This window comes from Cyrtonyx montezumae, unplaced genomic scaffold (genome assembly GCF_038088225.1).
Source record: "Cyrtonyx montezumae isolate F1298 unplaced genomic scaffold, pur_monq_1.0 scaffold_13, whole genome shotgun sequence".
Classification (NCBI taxonomy): domain Eukaryota; kingdom Metazoa; phylum Chordata; class Aves; order Galliformes; family Odontophoridae; genus Cyrtonyx; species Cyrtonyx montezumae.
In genome coordinates this window covers 38,278,601-38,301,907 of record NW_027071859.1, presented here as the reverse complement: position 1 = coordinate 38,301,907, position 23,307 = coordinate 38,278,601, and the positions used below count along the sequence as shown (strand labels likewise).

At 40.2% G+C, this 23,307-nt stretch overlaps 2 protein-coding genes across 5 annotated transcripts; one reads left to right on the top strand and one right to left on the bottom strand.

Annotated features, from left to right (window-relative positions):
- Positions 1-855: 855 nt before the first annotated feature.
- CCNC (cyclin C) lies at positions 856-18,660 on the top strand. Of its 4 annotated transcripts, none has more exons than XM_065731059.1 (12): positions 857-973; positions 1,303-1,409; positions 6,976-7,060; positions 7,297-7,366; positions 8,880-8,931; positions 12,013-12,068; positions 13,119-13,154; positions 14,398-14,489; positions 15,167-15,234; positions 15,565-15,644; positions 16,712-16,830; positions 17,343-18,660. In XM_065731059.1, exons 1-12 carry the CDS (start codon positions 942-944, stop codon positions 17,395-17,397), a joined length of 852 nt encoding a protein of 283 aa, XP_065587131.1. In that variant the 5' UTR covers positions 857-941; the 3' UTR covers positions 17,398-18,660. The 4 variants fall into 4 exon arrangements, with proteins under 4 accessions (XP_065587132.1, XP_065587131.1, XP_065587133.1 ...); XM_065731061.1 differs by lacking the exon at positions 857-973 and adding an exon at positions 5,424-6,792 and having other exon boundaries at positions 1,320-1,409; XM_065731062.1 differs by lacking the exon at positions 857-973 and adding an exon at positions 5,427-6,792 and having other exon boundaries at positions 1,345-1,409.
- Positions 18,661-20,706: 2,046 nt separating this feature from the next.
- Positions 20,707-23,307, bottom strand: TSTD3 (thiosulfate sulfurtransferase like domain containing 3). The gene is made up of 4 exons (XM_065730407.1): positions 23,292-23,307; positions 22,532-22,702; positions 21,975-22,134; positions 20,707-20,755 (listed from the first exon to the last, which is right to left on the bottom strand). The coding sequence occupies exons 1-4, from the start codon at positions 23,305-23,307 to the stop codon at positions 20,707-20,709; spliced, it is 396 nt and encodes a 131-aa protein (XP_065586479.1).

The window sequence follows — 23,307 nt, the reverse complement described above, 5'->3', positions numbered from 1 at the left end:
ATTGTCCTTCTCCATTTGGTAGCTTCTCAGACATCTCCAGTAGCTCAGGTATAAAACTAGCTACAGAGCAGTTGTTGGTAGGCCTAGGCTTGGGCTTTCAAGGGTGCTAGGTCAGTGTAGCAAGAAACACTGAGTTTGAATGAATAGGAATATCCCCCAAATGCTCTGAACTGCATTTATTACGCTTTCACTGATTTGCTCACTGTGGAAAGCTCCTCTCAGATATCACTGAATGAAGCCATTTCCCAATGGCGGGTGGTGGTGTGGGAATGAAGACACGCATGAAGACATGTGCTCACGGGTCCTGACAGCTGTTAGCAGCACAGGGGACCTACCTGTGTGACCTGGTGTAGGGAGCCTGCTTTGGCAGGGGAGTTGGACTTGTTGATCTCTAGAGGTCCCTTCCAGCCCCTACAATTCTGTGATTCTGTGACCAGCCAGGACTTTGACCTTGCTGAGTCCCTTGTGATGGCTGACAGACATCCTGCCAGCCTCTGTGGGCACAGGGACAGTTCTGAGCTCCTGGTGGACCAGGGAGGCTTTCCCATGGCTGCTGTCAGCCGCAGTCCGTCTGTCTGGTGTCCAGACATCCTTCCCCCTTGTGCCCACCCCCAGCCTTGACACTCGGGCTTGCAGGAGGGACGAGTTTATACACAGGCATACCACCGGGTGCAATAACCCCCAAACACCTCCCAGGCCCCGAAATCATCTCTCCCTTCCCTGGGGGCCTCCCCCACCCTTGCCCAGGCTCAGTCCCAGCCGCGCCCCGCCGGGCGGAACCCGCGTGCGGGGGAACGCTCCGCAGCACCGCGTGTTGCCGCCCGGCGGCGGCGGCGCGGGTACGGGGCGGCAGCGGCCGCCTCCTTCCTGGTGCCGGCGCGGGGGCGGCGGCGCGGCGGGGCCGGGGCAGCGCAAGGCCCGGGCGCCTCCCACGGCTCCTCATGGCCGGCAACTTTTGGCAGAGCTCGCACTAGTGGGTGCCGCGGCCCGGAGGGTGTGCGGGCGGGAGCGGGGCGGGCCGGGCGGGAGCCCGGAGCCGGGCGCGGCGGTGGGCCCGGCCTGCGGCTGTGAGCGGGCTCGGCTGGCGGTGGTGGAAGCGGCCTGGCTGGGTGGCAGTCAGCGAGGATCGCTTGCTGGGCGGTGTTAATGCAGATGTCTAACTTGGAAACCTCCAGAGCGTATTTGTGTGAGGAGATTGCCGGTGGCGTGGCTGGAGATCGCTGGGCCTTAACCCCAGCTGTCGGTGCAGGAGACAATGTAGCACTGATAAAGTGTTACTGAAGTTGTTTTCCTTCCTTTCAGTTTACAATGGATTTTGGATAAACAAGATCTACTGAAGGAGCGCCAGAAAGACTTGAAATTTCTGACTGAAGAAGAATATTGGAAGCTGCAGATATTTTTTACTAATGGTAAAATAGTTTTACTTTTATTTGTGTTGTATAACTGTCTAGTATCTGCTGTGTCCAGATGTAAGTGGCTTAGAGTTTGTGGTTTTCTTTACTGCATTGCCTATACTTTCACAGTGTGTTTTAACAAAGTGTTGGAATGCCTACAGTGTTTGCTGTTTATTTAAATGTATTAGCTCAGGAGAAATTAGATATAACCTGGCTGCATATGTGCACTACCTGCGGTAGTGCAAAGCATAGTACACTTCTGATTTTCAGGAGGTTCTTATAAAACAAACAAAGAAACCTTAAGAGAAGCAAGGAGAAGCTGTTAAGCCAGCATATTAAAGGCTCATTGGTGAACAGTAATAATCAAACTGTGGTCTGTGAGCTTCTGGTTGGTTACATGTTAAGTATTTTAGCCCAATGCATGTAGTGCTGTTAAAAAGCAAAGCTCAGAATCTTGTTACTTGTGTTCAGTTATGTTCTTTGAAACCCGCACAGTGGCCCATGTCTTAGCCCATGTGACCAATTCCCCTGCAGTGAGTGGCTCTCAAATTGCCCACTGTTGTCTGCAGGCTGTTCTCCTAAAGAGTTTGGGGCTTGACTATGAGGTTAATTGAGACATGATCCTGCAAGGCATTTAACCCTATGAATAGCTGCATTGGAGTTTATTAGGTTACAGAAGGCACTTAAACCCTTTCCTATGCAGTTGTCTGGCATTTAAAAAAGAAAAAGGAAATCTCCTAGGAGAAGGATATTACAAAGCACTAGTTTGTTTGTCGACAGCTATTTGAACATTTTTCCTAGCAGTCCGTGGAAGTACAGAACACTTATCTTTTCAGCTGTCTGGTCATACTTAGTTGAGACAGAAAAGTTAAACTGAATTGGCCAAAGCCACTGAAGGAGCTTACCTATGTACTGGATTGTAATTGTGATAGACATTTAACCCAGCTTCTTTCTTAGGTTAATGATTTTTGCAGTAATTGAGTATGCTCCAAATCTGATTTCCATTGATGCATTTTTATTATTACTCATACAGCACTAGGAAGTCAAGCAGAATATAATCTATCAGTTTGATCAATTCCTGGTGTTCCTTGAGGATAAAACAGTCTCATAGCTTCCTAATGCAAGCAGAACAAATAGGATGCTGATAAGTTAGAGCTGTATTTGTGTTATTTTTCACTAGTATTAATTATGGAGTGTACCCTTTTTTATGTTCCACTTCAGTGCCTTTCCTGAGTAAACACTTACGAACTGTGTAGGTCACTCTGAAGCTGATGATACCTCCTATTCATTTCCATGGAAATTACCACAGATACAAAAAGCACTATAACACTATTTGATAGAGCAAATTCTCAACTATAAAACACTGTCTTTCAATAGTCGCCACCATTAGCTATGCATTTTCACCAGTCATGAACTAGAGCCAGCATGTCACGCTTGTAAAAATCTGTACCAACAGGGATGACCCACTGTTTCACAGCTGCTATTGTGGCGTTGTTTGCCCACGCAGTCCGTCTTTCATTTCAAACAAGTGGAAGTCAGAAGCTGACAAATCCCAACTATGCAATGGGTGTTGTAGGACAGTCCAGCCAAGACTGGCAGTGTGCTCCATGAAACTGCTATGGGGCCTGGCATTATTGTGTTGCAAGAGAAAGGTTGTCTTCTTCGTTGTGACTCTGGAAGTTTGAGCCTTCAGCTTAGTGAGCATCACAATGTAGCAGTTGGATTTCAGTAGGTCCTGACAGACTTGCATACAGTGTTCTTTCTGCTCCTGTGTGAGCATTTGTAGGTCCCACCTGGCACGAACTTTGTGGTATTGCAATATTGCTGCCACTGCATTAAAGCCAGTATTCAGCTTTGCACACCATTCCCTTGTTGTAATCTGTCAATTCATGCAGATGAGCTTTTAGAGATGCTCTTCATTTTGTAGCGTGACAGCTATGCATGGCCATCTGGAACATGGCTCGACATAGAAACATAGAATGGCTTGGGTTGGATGGGACTTCAGATATCATCTAGTTCCTAACCCCTGCTGTAGGCAGGGCTGCCAACCTCTTGATCAAGCAGTAGATTCTCCACATCACTGTCATCACTGCTGAAACGCACCACCCACTGCCTCACTGTGCTCACATCCACTATTTGGTCTCCATAAATGTTCACTAAGTGTCAATGAATATCAGTGGGTGCCAATTTTTCTTCATGGAGGAAATCAGTTCCACACCTTTGCTTCAAAGACACTTCCATGTCAGACACAATTGTGTCAGACTGCCCCTCTGCTGCCATCTGTCACACAGCAACAAAGTGGAATGGAATATTGTCAGGAAGGTTCAACCTCTATGATCATACCACCATCATCTGCCTTTGATATCACAGGCCAACATAATAAAATAGGAGAAGTAGCCCTCATAGATAAGTTCATAAGTTCTTAAGTTCATAAGGTTGGAAAGGACCTATAAGATCATCTAGTCCAACCATCCTCCTATCACTATCTCTACCCAACTACTAAATTAAGTCCTTTAGCACCTCATCTAAATGCTTCTTGAACAGCGCTAGGGATGGTGCCTCAACCACCTCCCTAGGCAGGCCATTCCAGTGCCTGACCACTCTTTCAGAAAAGAAATGCTTCCTCAGGTCTAATCTAAATCTTCCCCGGCGCAACTTGTGGCCATTCCCTCTCGTCCTGTCATTACTTATCAGGGAGAAGAGGCCCACCCCCTCCTCACCACAACCCCCCTTCAGGAAGTGGTAGAGTGCAATAAGGTCTCCTCTGAGCCTCCTCTTCTCCAGACTGAACAATCCCAGCTCCCTCAGCCGCTCCTCATAAGACTTATGCTCCAGACCCCTCACCAGTTTTGTTGCCCTTCTCTGAACACGCTCCAGGGCCTCAATGTCCTTCTTGTAGTGAGGGGCCCAAAACTGAACACAGTACTCGAGGTGCGGCCGTACCAGAGCTGAGTACAGGGGGATGATCACCTCCCTGCTCCTGCTGGCTACACTATTTCTAATACAGGCCAGGATGCTGTTGGCCTTCTTAGCCACCTGGGCACACTGCCGGCTCATGTTGAGCCGAGCATCAACCAACACCCCCAGGTCCTTTTCCTCTCTAAGTTAAACTGTTTGTGGTTCTCAGAATCTTGTTCCTTGGCATTCCTTGCCTCCTCTAAAGGAAGGTTTCCTGACCCATGGTAGCTGGAAGAAGGCTTTGCTGCTGTCTGCCCTGTGCATCTGTGTATGTATGAACCTGGCATGCCCTGGAGAGGATGGTGATGCTGGGCTGTTGCCCCTTCTTTGGCCAAGGATACTTTAATGGAGAGGACATTCCAGGGGTGTACTGTGCTGGTGGGAACTCATACAGCAGTTGCCATATTTGAGCCCTCAGTGCATGTTGTGTTTCTTCACCTGCCTCTGAATTGGGGACCCGATTTGAGGTGTATTGAGCCTCTCCCATGTTCTGCATTATCTTGATATGTGAGTCTTGGCCGTGATGTGCTGTATCTACCTCAGGAAGTGGTTGTTTCCCAAAGCAGCCTGAAAATTACCCAAAGGGGTAATCTCCTGCTGACTCCCCATTTGAAAGCAGTTGCTGTAGGTCAGCCATTAGAACTGTAGAGAGGGAAGACGATCATCTTCTAAACCAATTCAAACATGAGAAATTAATGTTGACTTCTTTCTTTGGATCACAGAGTTTTAATTGAGTTTTTGGATGAAAAGCCTATTGAATGATTTGGTGCAGAAGCTGTAATGTTTGCATTACAGGCTACTCAAGACTTTTTGGATTAAAACCAACAATTTTTACTTAAAAAACAAAAACCAAACAAATGAAAACCCTGAAATTACTTAGTTGGTGAACATAAAGGAATAAATAATCTAATAGCTTCCTTAATTTTTTTTTTCCACAAATTTATTGTAAGTACTGGAATTTTTCCTGGCATATAAAAGCTTCCATTTCATTAAATCTCTCTAGGCTTTTGTCCATTTTTTTTTTCCCTAAGCCTCACTTGGTTGTTTTTTTTTTTTGTTTTTTTTTGACAGCAGATGGCCTAACTGCTCCTGAAAATCCCATGGGAACAAGAAACATATTTGGAGAATTCTGTTTAGCTTAATATTTGGATTTTTCTGATGCCCTAGTAGTAGGACAGCTTTGTAGCCCTGTGGTCAAATCAAAGGGAAAAATCCTTCAAGGCCTTCCAAGATACGCTGATAAATGTTTTAATATTTGTACAGGCATTCCATAGTGAACTTAACCTCCTTTCTTTCAGTGTTGCTTGTGAGTCCTACTGTCACTGGCAAGCTAGTCTCACTTTGGCATTCTTTGTCTTTAGGAAAAGAGTGATATGACATGACAATGAAAGGGATTTAACATGGCTTTGAGTAATTATAGTGGGTAACACATTAATTATGGAGTAAAAAAAAATGAACTATGTTGCCAATATCAGTGTTGGTCAGGGTGGTTCTTCTCCTACGTTGGTCCATTTTCCAGCCAGCAATGCCCTTGTTATTTTCATGTTTCAAATTGCTGCAGTGCTCATTAAGTGGGAGCACAGTGCATGCCCTGTATATTCCCAAGGAGGAAACAACGGGATAATAGCATGGGGGAAAAAAAAGGACATTTAGGAGATCTTACATGCTTAAGTGAAGTCTAAGTGTAGTGTTTATTGATAATGGCATTGTTGCTTTTTCCATCAATGGTTGCTTCCTGGATAGATACTTGTATATACACTTATATACTTTGATGTATACATGTACTGAATTGTATAGTCAGTGCTTTTCTTGGACATTTCTGGTGAGGGAGGGAAACAAGATTCTTTACACAGCCAAGCCTTTCTCAGAGTAATGGCTGCGAAAAAGTATGGGAAAAATAACAAGTAACAACCTTATGTTTGTGTTTCTCTCTGTCATTCTCTGTATCCAACCCTGCTCTTAATCCCAGCTTGATGCATCTAATTTGCTTGGCACCTCTCCTTTGCCTGGGAGGCCAAACAAGAGCTACCTGCACAGATGACACCAGGGTTGTTTCTTGGCCAACTGGCAGAAGACCACTGTGATGGAGCAGCTGACTGCATCCTCTGGTCTCCCACCCCCTCTCCCTAGACTAAATATGTCATTTCTTTAACACCTGCTGCCTCTGCCAAATTTAATGACCATGTTTATGTTGGCAGCTTTAGTTGTTTGAAAAACACATCCATTTTGCATGGCCCTGAAAAGCCATAGACTTACATTTCAAGTATCTGGATTTCTTTTGCTATCAAATGAAATATTTAAGCTTTACCCTTTGAGCTTTGCATTGCCATCTACTTAAAGTTCACGCTCGCTTTGTACACAATGAAGTCAAGTTACTTTTCTTTTTTTAAAGGTGTCCACGAGCTTCAGGATGCAGTAGTACTTCTTCACCTGCATGTCTGTAGGTTTGCAGCAACATGTTGTCTCACCCAAGCAGTGTATGGGAACACAAGGAGAAGGCTGTGTTGCTGCTCCTTAGGATCTTCAGTACTAGCTGTGTCTTGAAATCCTTTGCTTTTGGTGTCAAATTTTTGTAAAAACACAACTCAAGGTTTTTTTTGTTTTTTTTTTTTTTTCTTTTAAGTTATCCAGGCTTTAGGTGAACATCTTAAATTAAGACAACAAGTTATTGCCACTGCTACAGTCTACTTCAAGAGATTCTATGCCAGGTAGGACTGTTTATTATGATGGGTACAGGAATAAAACATGTCAGGCACATTTTGGTAGCCCTTTTAAATTCTGTATTAAAAATAGTGCCACTTTTGTTTTCTGGATGGTGTAAAGCTTTTATGCTAGTAAAAGTTAACTTAAGTTTTGGTTTTCAAAAGGAAGTGTGGTGCTCTTAATAGATTAATGGTTCTACGTGTGTGAAACAACATATTATAATTTTGTTATAACATTTCAGATATTCCCTAAAAAGTATAGATCCAGTATTAATGGCTCCTACGTGTGTGTTTTTGGCATCCAAAGTAGAGGTATGAAGTATTACAATTTTTTAATGTAAAATTATGTGATGTATGAGAGTGAAAAAACGTTCAGGACTTTCAAAATTTTTTGTCATTCTTCATGCTGTGGGGGTTAAACCTTCTGGGTATTTTTTTTTTGTATGGATTTCTGTAGCAATTTAAGAAAAGGAGACAGAAGGCCTTCAAAGGTTTTATTTAATATTTGATCTTTCACATTTTTGTCTGAACTACTAACCCTGAAAAGCCTCTGGAAGTTGGAAAGATTAAATGTCTGTTTTGCTGTCACAGTGTTTACATATTTACGTACAGTATTATCTTAAATTGTGCAGTTTTTGCTTGAGTCTCCTTTCTCGTGTGTTTTTCCTTATGTTTACTCAAATTTTAAAACAAATTTGATTTTTTTTTCCTAATTATCTTTTTCCTTTTCTTATAGTGAGGGATCCTCAGAGTTTACCACACTTTCATTACTTGAATTAAAAGCATGTTGTAGCTCATGTGCTATGTTTGAGAAGGAACTGGCCCATTAGGGATAGTGATGAGAAGGCCTGAGTCCTCCACCAATGAAGGTGAAGGTCCACTTTGAAGGTGGCTAAAAGTTAGCATTTCTTAGTTCTAGAAGAAATGGAAGAAGTTTTTCATCAGTTTGAGGAGGGTCTGCATAATGGGGAAAAAAAACAACACAGAACAACCAAAGAAAGAAAACGTGTTGGCAAATCTATATTGGCAATCATGAGTTTTACAGGAGGAACCCAAATGCCTAGAAGCAGTGCTACTGAACTGTTGTTCATGTGTGGTACTGTTATCTGTACAAATGCTCTGATACCTTCCAGAGTTTGGAAGAGGTAAAGGAGAGGAGAAAGGCACAGAACATTGGAGAGAGTTTTTTTATCAGCCTGTTGGTCAAGCCTTTGATAAAGTCTACTCACATAAGGAAAACCTGTCCACTTACACTTTGTCTTAGAGAAAGTATTAGGAGGCAGTGCAGCCTTCCTGATGCTAAGGCTTCTGCAACTTCACAAGGCAGATGTAGCAGTAATGATTCTGGTATGTTCATCTCAAAAAGGAAGTTTGAAGTAGAAATTTTTGACTTGCTGGCTGCCTCAGTGGAGAACCTAAGGCTTCATGGAAACAATTTTAAAAGCTAGTTAATGACAGGTTTTATAAACATGGTTTTCTGTCCAGTTAGTATAAAACTACCATACCTTATTGAAGCTCTTTTGACTGTTTTATGTGTAGGTTGTTAGCAAACTAATCTTCAGGTATTGGCCGTAATACCTTTCATGTATGTTTACTATTCCTTGTTCTTCATAACTCAAACAGCAAAGTAATAAATGGAAAAAAAAAATAGCTAGATAATGTAGTTTACTTTGTTTACCTTTAAAAAAAAAGAAATAATAATTGAAAGGGGTGGGGAATACTGTGTAAAGAAGCCCATTTTAGTAAGAGGCTATTTTAATTCGATAGTAGTGTGGATAAGCAGTGTTTCTGGTGGTTCACCTCACTTAACCCTTTTTTTCTTCAGGAGTTTGGTGTTGTTTCAAATACAAGGTTGATTTCTGCTGCTACTTCTGTGTGTAAGTATTAGTGATTTTCATTATACTGTAGCTAGGTATCTCTGTAGGGAGGTTAGACTTTTTTCTTTTTTTACGATAACGATCTTTATTAAGTCATGGGTGGTTACATGCTGACTGCTTGGAGCCAGTTAAAGCCATTTAGCATGAATAACCTCTGATTTTACGTATGGAAACAGAAGGTTCTATCCTTTATTAGTTCTGGTTGAATCTGATTAGAGCTTGTAAGAAGCATAAATAAAAACTAAATAGCGAGGCTGATAAATAGTCTAGAATAGTCAATTGACTTCTGAGCTACTCGAAGATAGAGCTGGAAACTTAGGGCTTTATTTGTTTATTTCTAACAGGTTTGTTTCCATGGAAGTACCTGTTTGTAGAATTTCTGGTAGGCTTTGTGCCTCCTAATTTTTCTAATCCTTTTTCCCCCCCATCATAAAATTAAATGTCACACAATATTTATTTCTAAATATACATTTTATAATGTACATATTGTTCACAAAAAAAGATGCAATAAAATCACACTGTAATTACTTCATTTTCCCACTTGCCTTATATTTCCCACTTCCTATAAATTTCATGTCAGCCATCAAGGTCTTAAAGCAATAGCTTCCTTAACTAAATGCTATAATTTGACCCAGAAGGTTCAGCTACTCTCAAAAGGCAATTCCTCACTATGCTCTTCAAAATGTAGGTCAGTGCTTTCAAAATTGTTCTTAGCTACTGAGGGGACAGGTGACCGGCTGCATCTGTAGCCTGCACATGCAGTAACTGTATCAATCCATGTGGCTGGCTGTATGACAGTTCCACCACCAGACACTGAAACACATCTTCAGTGCCAGCCTGACCAAGACCAGTACTAGTCTTAGCAGTAACACTTGCTATTTTTGTAACAGGAGCATCTCTGAGCACAGATCTGTGTGGCTATGTTTATGCATGAATGTGAAACTTAGATGGATTTTAGTTGATTTTACTTGGACTTCTACTTCTGAGCTGTGTTGTTTCTGATAGCCCTCGTGGTTCTTCTGTCAGAGCTGGGATTCCTGTGTCTTGATGAGCACCCTGCATTTCTTGGCAGTGGGGACAAAAAGCAGCAGGCTTTTTCCTTGCATTTCTGTTTTTATTCTACCTAGCCTTCCTGTACTAGAGCTGCTTCATCAGTACAGATCAATTTTTTTTTGGAAGAGAGAAGGAGAAAAAAGATGAGATGAGAATAGTAAAAGGAAGCTGGTAAAAGGGAAAATAGCACAGTCAGGTTGATTCACTTTTTATTAGGTAAAAACATTGGAGTTAGTAGCACATGCTTCCTTTGTAAGGAAGGTATTTCTTGCAAGCTCTTCAAAAGTTTTTCCCTCTGTTTCCTCAGCTTCCTGAAAGGACAGTTTCATATGTTTGTGTCTCCAGCTTGCTATATGGGGAAAAGAATGTTTCCATTTTTTCCCCTCAAAATTGTTTATTTTTCAGTATCTATCTCTTTAACTTAAATGCTACTTGAGATGTCTGTTTTATTGATTCTTCTGTTATCTTGAAATGATTAACGTTTCCAACCAGTGGACTAGTCTTACTGTCCTGTAGCAACTTTTCTAGTAAAGTTCACCACAGATTTACATGTTGAAGTTTTCCATCTGGAGCACTGATGTTGCCTTTCAAATTGAGTGGCATACAGATTTCCTGGAAGTAGGAATCAGTTCATAGTTTACTGTCTGTCATTAAGATAAGCAGTACTGTCCATATCCAGGATGCTAAATGTTACTTGTTTTTCTGTGAAAGACAGAGTCTTAAAATCATTTTTGTATTTCACTTGTCGACATCTCAAATCAACACCTTAGTGTACTTAATTTTCTTTGCTCGGTAATCTGATTTTACTCTGGTTTTGCCACTTAACGTAGTTCTTAATGGTGCACTGAATACCTATCCTTGTAAAATACATGAGGCTACTTAAGTATCTAGATGATCTAAATCAGGGATCATGAAAAACTGGGACACAGAGGGTATAGATATACTTGGGCACTGTCTTGAAGGCAAGAGGTTCTTGAATTGTGTCATATGCCTAAATAGCTGCTTTTGAGTGGGAAAACTCAAGGAGAAAACACCCTTGAAAAGTGATAATCCAGTGCCTGAGGCATTTATCTGCAGTGTGTTTAATTGGCTTTTAAATTTGAGCCTGTTTTTTGCATATGGACATCTTCCCATTAGGTGTCTACAGGATCTCTTGGCTGGGCTCTCCTTCTCCTTCCTCCTCTACACCCCATCTTACTTTCCTAAGACTTTATCACATGGATTACAATCAAGCTTGTTGAAGGATCAAAAAAAACCCGCAGGAAAATTCCATTTGGATTTAGTCTTGAGAGTGAGATCCTAAAATGATCTCTGGATTGCAGTGACGTCAGTGGTCAGGCAGGCAGCCCTGTGAATAATAACTTGCAGGAAGTTAACTTATACATCTAGTAGTGGTTGACCAGAAGATTTAATTGTGCCCAAAGCATTTGTAAGGTGTGAGGGTAACACAGTGAATAATACAAAATGGTATTATAGCTAAGATACTTTGTAGATGGCATAGTTAGACAGATCATTGTGATGGAAAAGAGACAATTGAAATAAAGGGAAAAAATGTTCACCGTTGTCCTAGGCTCACAATAGAAAACTCCAAAGGAGCAATCTTCAACAAGAGATCTTTCCCCCGTGCTGGTCAGCCCTTAAATGGGGTCTGGGAGAGGTGGAGTTAGACTCTAGCCCTTCTGGTCACACGGGTGCATTGCCTTCACCTGTGCTTCTGTGGCTGACTCAGTGCTCGCCTCCAGTGATCAGTGTGTGGTTCAGGTCATCATTCAACAGTTCCCATACAATGTTAAACAAGTGTCTGATTGAATGCCTGTGAAAACATGGGTTTGAGATTTATTTCTCTTGCCCTTTCAGAACCTTAAATCTTATGACTTAATCTTTTTCTTTTGAAACCACATTTTTATACTGTGAGTAATTGTGCTTCCAAGTAGATTTGAAAGGCTCTGTCTAGGTGGATTAATAGAATTAGGAAAGAAGTTACAGTAGTAATTGCATCATTTTTAACATGTTTTGTCTTTACTGCAGTGAAAACTAGGTTTTCATATGCCTTCCCGAAGGAGTTTCCTTATAGGATGAACCATGTAAGTATGCTATAAAACTGTAACTTGATCAAAATGAATTGGAAGACCAATAATTCTTAGCCTGGCCTTTTAAATTCTCAGAAGGAAATATTTTTACGTTGATATATGAAATTGCTTGTATTAATTTTGGATAGTTTATCAAGAAAGATGTTTGAATAAATCTCATATAACTTCCTTTCTTTAAATTGCTGAAAGGAGTGTCATAAAGTGACCTATATTATATAGTATGATGAGAAAAGAGATTTAGCCTTACCTCCCCAAAATATTCTTGTTTAGAAGTGCATTGCTGCAGGGAAGATAGATAGTCCTTGCACCTGAGATGCCTCCAAGCTTACGTGCCGTAACAGCTGGCTTACAGGAAGCTGTTTTATTTTTGCCTGTAAAATGTAATTTTTTTGAAAAACAAATGTATCTATTATTCAAAAGTTAGATTTACTAGTGGTTTTGAAGGCATTTTCAGTCACAGGACTAATGTATTCTGTTGAGTTTTTCTTGAAACCAGTATTGATTTATGCTGTAGTATTTTGGAAGTAAATATTTCTAATTATTCTTAAGATTAATTGTGACAAATGCTACCTTTTTGTGATTTTTGCTTTTCATTCCATTTAGAAAGCCAAGTAATATATCAGGATATAAAATATTTTAGCTGCTTTCAGTAAAACCACTCTGCTTTTTTTACATATGAAGGCAAATGGAAATACACGTTGGGATATTGCTTTGCTGTAGCAAAAGCAGTCCAGCTGTTTGTTCATGGTCACTAATACATGTACTAAAACACTATGGAAGAGGAGAGGTTTTTTTAATTCAAGCATCAACAGAGGAGAGTTTTTTTTTAATTGTTTTAAATTTAATTAAATAACTTTTTAAAAACTGCTTAATCATAGTTTGATTTTTGATGGTTTTGTATTTCCAATACTTCTGAATGCATTTCATATGGAATTACAGGTGTTGAGAATTCCTTTGCATTCATGGTGTTAAGCCAGATGCCACTTAGTTCTCTCTGCTGTCTGAAACACGCTGCTGTTTAATTGTGATTTTACTTCTTTGCAGATACTAGAATGTGAATTCTATCTCTTAGAATTAATGGTAGGTGAGTTTATTTGTTTTCACTGACACCTTGATTTTTTGTATCTATTTTTAATGTTTTTAAATTTTTACTATGGAACGTGCATTATGCTGTCATCATTTTTTCTTCCCCCTGCTCTAATTTTAGAATGGTGCTCATGCAAGTCTAACATTTACATTTTCATCAGAATGCCTTAATCGCTCAACAGAAATAGTGCAGATTGTCGGAGTGGTGAGGAGTATGTATTGCTCACTAAGGCATAAATCCTGTTTCCAGAACTGCTTTTTATGCAGAAGAGGTAATTGTATATTACAAAGTCCTGGAACAGAAAGCAGGATGTTGGTGTCCTTGTTTGCCTACGTGAACAGCAAGTCAAGAGCACAGAGCTGTGTTCCTGCTCTGTCCTCTTCTTGCCTGAAAAAACATGGACTTACGCAGTGGTCCAGCTTCAGCAGAAGGTGTGGGCAGCTGCTACTCAGGCTGGTCTGTAACTTGGTAATCAGAGTAATCTGCTAGCAAGTCAGATGTGGGTTTAAGTGCTGTGAGCAAGGAGCTGACTGTAGGTCCTCATGCTTTCTGAGGCAGTGCCATACTTATTAGGGTGGTTCACGAAGGGACTACAACATCATGTTTTCTTGCAGGCACTAAAAGGAAAGGAGCTATACCTGCTTTTAATAAGGGTCACTATCTCATTGATCTGTTTTGTGAAAACAGCTGAAAGGATGCAGCCCAAATTTAGGGGGCTTAGGTAAAGTAGCACCAAGTTTCCACAATTGGATTTGGATGCAGCTTTTCCCTGTAATATCCATACAGTTGGCTGCTTTCAGTGAGGTTATTCTTTCTTGCATACACCAACCTGGGCCCGGAAAGGAGGAATTCAAAGACCTGGAAAATTTTTTTCTGCTTTCCAAACTAGTGTCAATTATTTTGGCATGCTTTCCATGTATGGTATTTAGTGACAGACTGCTTTCTGGCAGTGTTTTGTATTTCCAAGTGGGAATTACGGGTTTGTAAGCAAATGAGGTTTCACTGTGCTGCAGATGTGGCTTTCTGTGTCTCTTGGGGAAAAGACACTGACAGACTGGCATCCGTGCCATATAATGGTATTCTAGAGAGAGCAGTGCCCTCATTATGGCAGGGTTAGGTGTCACAGTGCTCCCTTAAAAGTACAGTAATTGATTTGTAAATCAAATGTTTATAACGTGAACTGACAACACGTTCTGCATTGTAATCTCATTTCTATCCTGTTGACATTTTTCCTAGGACTGCTGTTTGATAGTGTATCATCCTTATAGACCTTTGCTCCAGTATGTGCAAGATATGGGCCAAGAAGACATGCTGCTACCTCTTGCTTGGTAATGAAGACAGCGCTTAATTTTAGCACTTCCTTTCAGCAAGAATGCGAGCGTTTGACAGTTATGCCTCAGAGATGGCCAAGCAGGCTAAATAATACAAGGGGTATACTAGTTAACCTATGCACATATAAGTCACTGGCTTAAATGATTGGTTTTAACCCTGTAATGCTTTTTACTTTGAAATGCTCTAGTTTTTAGAACAGTTCCAATAGCAGTTTTTTACACTGTTAAATGGTGACTATGTGTAGACATAGCTATTTTTCTGTTAATGTCAGCTTTTGGTAAAAGTAATATATAATGTTATGCTTCTTAGATAAACAGAACTCCTTAAACACTTTAATTGTTTCTCAAACACAGACAATAAGAATGCTACCTTGATTTTTGCTCTAATTTGCTTACTTGTGAAACAGGAATAATTATTTCATGGTGGAGGTGAACATGCTCTGCAGAATGACATTGATGATGTTATAATGGAGTTTCCAAATAGACTTCTGCTGTGACTACAAGGAAAACAGTGGAAGACCTTAATAGATTTTTAGGAAGAGATCTCAGTTTCTCTGTCTTGCCCTGCAGAGTGACTGTTCCTACCATTTGGGTAGCTGACAAAGTGTTTATAAACTGGCAGCAGTTTATGAATCATGTAGTCTGAAGGAGATACTCTGCTTTGCTTTTCACAGGAGGATAGTGAATGACACATATAGAACTGATCTTTGTCTGCTGTACCCTCCTTTCATGATAGCTCTAGGTAAGTAACGCAAGTGACGTCTCTGTCACCTTCAAATAGATTTCTTCTTTACTCTGTCCCGTCAACAAGCATTCCTTAGAATGCTCTCATAAGCTTCTCCAGTTTGTACTTAATGTGGTACTGACAGTATAAACTTGCAACTTAGAAAGTCTTGAAGACAAATCAAATAATGAATCCCAGGTTTCTCTGTTGAAAACTGGCTGATATTGTTCACAGAGGAAGTGACAAACTGAACTCTGTAGAAATTTGCCTGCCTTACAAAAACAGTGTGTTTCTGAATTTATTAAGAGTGAATCATTGCTGAACATCTCTATCACCTGGTCTTTGCAGCTTGCCTACACGTGGCCTGTGTTGTCCAGCAGAAGGATGCAAGGCAATGGTTTGCTGAGCTATCTGTTGATATGGAAAAGGTACTCTTTTTTTACCTCCTGCCCTCTGCTATGGACTGACAGAAATGTTAGCCACGGTTAAAACCTGTTTTGCATATGCATGATACTGATTTGAGCGTCATTCAGCAATCACATTATGGACTACTGAAATTAGGCAGGAGAGAGGAAATGTCAGGTCATTTGGGTATCAGCCTGCACTGGAAGACAAGACTGAACCTCTGTGCAAGGGCAGAGCATTGCTGGTGTTGCCATTTTATAGACTGAAATAGAAAACCAGTATCTTGTGCATTTTGTTTTTGCTAGAAGAAAAAGAATTCCCAATATTTATTGCTCAAGATTGAACAGTATTCTCATTTTTAAATTCTAATGCATGTAGTTTCCTGATTTACCTTTCAGAATTGCACCTACATACTGTCCTTTTCTTCTCAATGCATATATAAAACACTGGCGTTTTTCGGATGACAGAGACTTTGGCTTTATTCAGTGTTAAACAAGGGTATTCCCAGATGATTCGGATGAGTTCCCTGACACTGCAAGTTGCATGTCAAATATAATCCACTTTGTAAATTGATTGCCAGCACAGGAGAAACAACCTGTATCTGACATATAAGCTTGACGTTGAATGTATCTGAATGTTTCAGTGTCTCTGTTCTCATACTGGTGATCACAATCTAAGCTTGAAATTAATTATTATTTGTTAGATTATTATTTTATTGTTATTTTTTTAACATTTAACACCATGGACCTCCCAGTCAAATATATCTGTTTCAAGGATATATACTGTTCTATCATTTGATGAAAATCCACAAGCCAGAAAGAAGCCCACTTTATTAATTTAGTAAGTGGTGAAACAAATAATTAGGCAAATGTTATGATTTGATTTGTGGGTGGTCCTGTGTGGAGCTGGAGTTGGAACCAGTGATCCTTGCAGGTCCCTTCCAACTAAGGTTATTTTGTGTTTATCCACCTTCCATATAGAATATAGCTCTGATTCTAATAGGAAAATTGTTCTTCTTAATTTGAGTTTGAGGAATGGTTAATTAACTGTATAATGCGATTGACCTAAAATCTACTTTCTTTCAAATCAGATTTTAGAAATAATCAGGGTTATTCTGAAGCTGTATGAGCAGTGGAAGAACTTTGATGAGAGGAAAGAGATGGCTACTATTCTTAGCAAAATGCCTAAACCAAAACCACCTCCAAACAGGTACTGTACCTCCATTACTTAATACAACTTTCATATGGAAAAATTAAAGTATTATCTTAAGTATGATGACATGTTTGAGGTATAGTGTATGATTGTGCACTGCAGGCTTTTCTGTTGTAAGTACCCAGACTGCTTGTTGAGGAGCAGAATATTTGTTCTTTCATGGAAAGCATTAATAATGTAATTAGAATCTGATCAATACAGTTTAAAAAGAGCAGTGTGAGGCTCGATGACGGGGCCTGATTCTCTGGAACAGTGCCTGTTTGATGTCATATTAAATTACTGTGATTAAATATCAGCATTAGGAATCTGCACATGCAAATTCCAGTGCGTGAGCTTCTGTAATGGGAACTTGGAAATGCTGATTTCAGGAGGAAGTTCAGGGTGGAGCTGCGTTGTAGGATTTTGAACTTACTGTTCAAATACATGAATAAATCATTCTCATTTCAGAAGACAGAAATGCAATATGATACCACTGTTTTGAGAGATGTTTTTGTGTTTCTTCCACACAGTGAAGGAGAACAGGGTCCAAACGGTAGCCAGAACTCTAGTTATAGCCAATCTTAAGACATTCCAAAGAATTTCTTTACGGACCACTTTGACTCAAGACACCCTGGGATCTTCCCCGTGTTCATGAAATGGACAGGATTTTTTAACAACATCTTTGACAAAGAACTTGAAGAGTGAATAGCTTGTTTGTGTCAAGCATTTTGAAATTTTTTTTCTTGAAAACTGCATCATTTTCTCTGACGCTGGAGCAAATGTACTAAGATTTCTCAGTGTAAGGAATCAAATGTTAAACCAAGCTGCAAAAGGGTAACATCTATCCACTCAGAACAGAAATAAATAGTTAAGTACTGGTTTGGTTTGCTTTGGGAAAATTGTGGCTTGCCATTCGAAGTGATTTTTTTAAGAGTAATCTTGAAGCCTAAGTGTAACTATATTAATGACCTGTGTTGTCTTCATTTTGTTTGTGACTGAAGGAAGATAGTGCACTGTATGTTAAACCTGTTAATTACCTAGAGTTTTGGTGATTTTTTTTTTCTAATAAATCTGGATTCTTTAACAAGCAAAACAGTCCTTCAGGAGCAAAACATAGAAGAATCTGCAAAGAATGGTGTTAAGAATTTTAATGAAAACTGCAGGAAAGAAATTGAGTTCATTTTTGGGGGTTAGAAAAATGCTTGTTTTACTCAGTAGATGTACTTGGATGTTTTTGCCTTGAAGCCTAGAAGCCCAGCTTACCAGAAAAGTGCAATATGTATAGTGATTCTGCAGTTTTCCTAAGTGTTTCAGGCATTTGGGATTTAAAAAACAAAGCAAAACACCAACAATGATTTTTTGCATGTACTGTGTAGTACAGTTGGAGAATTTCACAAATACAAATCTGATGGTATCTGATGGTATGATTGGTATTCTTTATTTAGGATTTGTTTTCTTTTGTACAAAAGATGTACACTGTTAGTCTGCCTTCACTGTTAGTGTGAATTTGTGAGACTCATTAAAGAGGTTATTTAAGAGGATCAAGCTTTTGGTGAGCTTCACACTGGCTAATTTTAATTGTGATCTTAGGAGCAACTCTTTAGAATAACTGAAATGGGATTCCTTGGTTGACTGTGTGCTGGAGAAAAGGAGATTCCTTCAAATAGAAGGCCATATCCTGTGTTCCTTACTCAGGCAGATGTCCCACTGAAGTCAGGAATTGGCCTAAATCAAACAGTGACTTTTAGATAACTTTGTTTCTACATAATTTCTGTACAACTTCATTTTGAATAAGAAACGCCGACTTGCCCAAGTATAAAAATTGAACAATAAATTAAAGTGAAGTACTGTTGTTGTCCAGCTTCTCCTTTCCTCAGACAACACATCTGAGTGGTTTCAGGTATCTGAGGACAGTTCTAGAAAAGCTTTGCTCTGTGATGTCTTGACTCAAAAAACTGACCCATTAAAAAATATGTGAAGTCCATTTTTGTAGGTAACATCCCTCTGCAATTTGCAGCTCATTCACAGAAACAGAAGTGTGTTTGCATGTAGCCAGCCAGGCTGCTTGCATTTATTACTGTTCAAGTTGTTTTTGTTAAAAGATTCAGTTAGTAAAGAACAAACCACCTTATAGTAAGATAGAAAAAATATACATTGTGGCCTTTGCCACTTCTGTTGCCTTTGACTGTACCTTCACAGACACTTGATTGATTAAGTGGGTTTTGCTGTTTGCCTTTGGTTCTTGAAGCCTAGAATGTTCAATTTGTAATGTGCACTTGGCAAGTAAGAATAAATGCAAATTGACTGCTGTATGGAGTTCTTAAATATGAGCTGTTCTTTAGTTAAACATCAGTCTTTTTACATCTATCCACATATCCCTCAAGCTTTATTTTCTTTTAAACTGGGAATCCTGTACAATTAAGAATAGCAGGTGAAGTGATGAAAAGTATTCTCACTGCTAAAGAGCCTTTGCAAACTTTTCTTTACACCTTTATTATCTACATGACCTAAATCTCAGAGCTAAAATATTGGGCACTTCTTCATGATAATTAGAGGCATCTGAAGTAATTACTGTCAAGGTGATGGTGATCTTACCATCTCTGATTCCAGTGTAAGCAGTACAAGGCCACAGAGTGAGGTCAGAGGAACTGGATTCACTGATGAGCATTTATAAAAGCTGTTTAGACAGCTTGGAAACTGTTAGACTACTGAAATAAAAGTTGATATTTCAATATCTCAGTTGTATGTTTCCATTGTTTCAAAACTGCCTTTAAAAGGTGTTTAACAGTTCAGATAAAATCCACTACTGTGCAACAGAAAACTTACATAAGATTTCTTAATGAGCTACGTTAATTAATTGTACAAGATTCCCTCTCAGTTTTTCAGCATCACCCAACAAGGCTGGATTCTGGGAAAGGTGTTCTTCAGGAGCAAAATGCTTCTGCCACTTAGTGAAGTAGGGTTGCACTGAAGGACTCCATAGCCTAGCCTGAGTTTTTGACTCAATCTTTTAGCTACTCCACTGCGCAGCTGGTGAAATGTCAGCTGGTTTGTGCCAAAGAATGTGGATTTTTGGTTTTGTTGTTTTTCATTTGGTAACAATTTTCCTTTTACTAAGAGGTTTGTTCTTCCAAAATTTATTTTCTTAATGGAATTCAGAGAATATAGGATTTCTTGTTACAATTGGTTTGGGCCCCAAACAGAATTTCAAGGTTTCAACCACATATAGGATGTTCAGAAGAGTCCAAAATTCTCAGAACTATTCAAGAAGGCCAACCCAGTTAATGGCACAAGTTGGCATGAAAATTAGCTATTATTTGAAAAGCAGTGCTCAGAAGCAGACCATGTATAAATGGATATATTTCTGAAGTAAGGAATTGCATGTTTTGAACAGCAAGTCAAGTTTCTTATTGTATGCTCTTGATAATATGGCAAAAACTTAAAAATGTGGCTATACATGAAGAATAATAAGCCTGTGCTTAGGACACCTACCCAACTCCATTAAACTGCAGTTATTCTAAACAAGCTACTCAGCAGTTATTTGGGAAGGATAATGTTATGCATACTATCACCATTTGTTTAAACACTCGTAAAGCAAATCATACAAAAATCCCAGTAGCCAAAAACATTAAAATTCTGCTCACTTTCTTCCAGCAAATAACATAGTGCAAATTAAAGGCTGAACAAATTTAACATCTTCTGCTCATTTCATAGTCCTTAATGTAAACCAAGCAGTTAACATGCATGCCTAATGAAGTGCCCATTTATATGAGGAAATGGGAAGGGTTTGTATTCTGAAAGTGAATGCAGGTAATTTGAATGCTAAAATCTACAAAGTGTCCTGAAAGTGGGGCAGGAGCTGGAGGATGTCACCTTCATTTTTTCTGCAGAGATTCATTCATGTTTTAACCAGTCCTCAAAGCCACCCGCATAGTGCTGAACTCTGAAAGTATGCAGAAGATACATGTCACAAAGTACTCTTCTTTATCAAGGTATGTAAGAAAAGATGGGGAAAAGAATTCACAGAAAAAGACCCATAAATTATCTTCAATCAAATTCACTTGTATGGCATACAGTGGACAAGGCAGAAATAAGGAAAGTCAGACTGCCTGCATCTGAACAGTATATTCTGCAAGCTGTCTCTTCCAAATAATGCAGTGTTGGAGATCAAACATCAAGGAAGCAGTAGCAGACGGATCAACGAAATGGTTTGCCAATCAACTCACTGTAGTGGGACACTGCATGATATTGTGCCTCAAGCTTCAGGCGTCATGAAATAAAAGCAGCACACATCTTTAGTCTCTTGCAAACATACATGCTGTACAGATCTGACATAATATTGGGAAAAAAACAGTCTTGATAAAACAAAAAACCACCATGGAAAACAATCCAGGCTCCTGCAGTTAGGCAGTATGAAAAACAGGCAGGAAAGGTTATTTTGCTCTTGTTTTATAAATATGCTGTTTAAATAAGAGCATAGTTCCATACTTTTGACTGTAACTGGCAAGGATGTCCCAATTCTTGAATTGCTGTTCAGTAAAAACATGAGCAAACAATTGATATTTGAAATTTCACCTGCAGCCTTCAAGTCAGCAACACGCCTTCTGTCACGACCCTAACAATTCTACCAACCACATGGTACTCTTTCATTCACTCTTGTGAACCTTGGCTTTTTCACTAATCCCTTCTCTACTTGATACTTCAGGAACAGCACACCACTTTACTGAAAGCAAAGCCATATTGTAACAGTGGTGACCTGTACAGGTGGAACAGCGATTTCATAAAGGATATGAAACTATTTAAGATTTTACTCTTACCAAAATAAGAACTTTTCTATCTTTCCAATCGTTTTGCATGTGAGGATTAGCATTTATGATGCTGTACAAGCAGCATCGCAGCAAGGGATAAATAATAGGTGGAAGGACCTTCCAATGCCAATGTGGTCTTGCAGCATAAAAGTAGAGCTGTTGGGGGATTGTTTTGCAGGACATCTCATTTTGCTGTAACACCGGTGTCTTTCAGTGTTCTGTTTGGAAGTTCTCTAAGATTAATAATTTTGATGTGAAACATGAATGATTACTTGCACCCATTGGAACCTGAGAGAGAGATCTACTTTACTTACTGGGGGAGGTCATGGTAACTCCATTGTTATGCATGCTTACCTGCTGAAACACAGGGACATAGCAAAACTCAGTGCTTGTCTACTTCTTGTTCCTGCAAAGCAGGAGAAAACCACATGGTCTGACTTGGCAGGCATCTTCTGATTGTACTGCTCCTTAAAGTCTGCTGGATTCATCTGCAGAGCTTCTACTAACTCCTTCACTAAATACAAAATCAAAACAATACAGAAAGTCTCACTTATTCTCTGTCCACCAGCAGACCTACAGTGTAAAGTTTCAAATTCTTCCAGGAAGATCTGGGCTCCCCTGTTGAAGAAAGGTGGGGATTTTCTAGAGAGTCAGTGGAGGGCCACAAGACAGGGTGACACAGTACAGTGCTGCCCAAAGAAGTTGTGGAGACTCCTTCTCCGGAGAAATTCAAGACCCACCTCAACTCCTTCCTGTGCCACATACCTTAGGGAACCTGCTTTAGTGGGAGTGGCACTAGATGGTCTTCAGAGGTCTCTTCCAAACCCCGGGGTTCTGTGATCACACATCCATAATGTTGCTCACCAGCCAAACAGCACTAACAAACATGTCCAGGTAACAGTGTATCTTACGCGGTATGTTGACGGACTCTGGGATTTTCCTATCTCTGTCAAACTCCCACCTCTCTCGAACATCGATGTGGAGGACGTTGCCTTCCTTCAGGTCCCTGAGCTCCTGGTAGGACACGCTGCTCTCCCTCTCAGAGCAGAGCCTGGGGGAGGGGACATGTACCACCCTTGGCTCTGTAAGAGCAGCACAGCCCACGAGCCCATGCCGAGCTCCCCTCGGCTACTAGCACCAACAAAGCATGAAGCACTCCCTCGGCCTCCACGCCTCGGGTGACCCCAGGCTCCACCATCCCTGCTATGATCTTCCCCTTTCTAAAAGAGGGCTTCCTTTTGAGGGCTACAGTCTTCGTTAACGAGAGTTTTCCTCCTCCGAACGAGAACAAAGTATTTCGCAGAGCCTCAGAGTGTGACAGATCGAAGCTGGCATGAGAGCTGGTTCCCCAGCCGCCCTTCTGCCGCCTCCCATATGGCCACGCGACAGGCATTCGCAAATGTCAATTTGGAGCAGTATATCTACGCGTGAGTTAAAGCTTTATGCACTTTCTGTTTTTAACAGGATACACAGGGATGGAATCCTTCCTCTTTCGAGCTGTGTTTTAGCATATACTTCATACGCTGTAAAATGCTGACCTATGCTTTTCTCCATTTGCAGCAGTCAGGGTCGTAGGTGGAAGTGGTGTCACAACAGAATGGTTTGCACGTGAGATGCGCATCCACCTATGGTTGTATTTTTATGGATTAATTTGTTTGGCTTTAATCTGACCTTGGGTCACGCACAT

Coding starts and splice junctions, on each gene's coding strand:
- TSTD3 (XM_065730407.1), bottom strand. Junction 22,135..22,531: donor AGAGTCCGTCAACATACCGC/GTAAGATACACT, acceptor TTTTGTATTTAG/TGAAGGAGTTAGTAGAAGCT. Junction 20,756..21,974: donor ATGTCCCTGTGTTTCAGCAG/GTAAGCATGCAT, acceptor GCATACTTTCAG/AGTTCAGCACTATGCGGGTG.
- CCNC (XM_065731059.1), top strand. CDS start 942: ATGGCCGGCAACTTTTGGCAGAGCTCGCACTA. Junction 1,410..6,975: donor GCAGATATTTTTTACTAATG/GTAAAATAGTTT, acceptor TTTTCTTTTAAG/TTATCCAGGCTTTAGGTGAA. Junction 12,069..13,118: donor TTCCTTATAGGATGAACCAT/GTAAGTATGCTA, acceptor ACTTCTTTGCAG/ATACTAGAATGTGAATTCTA.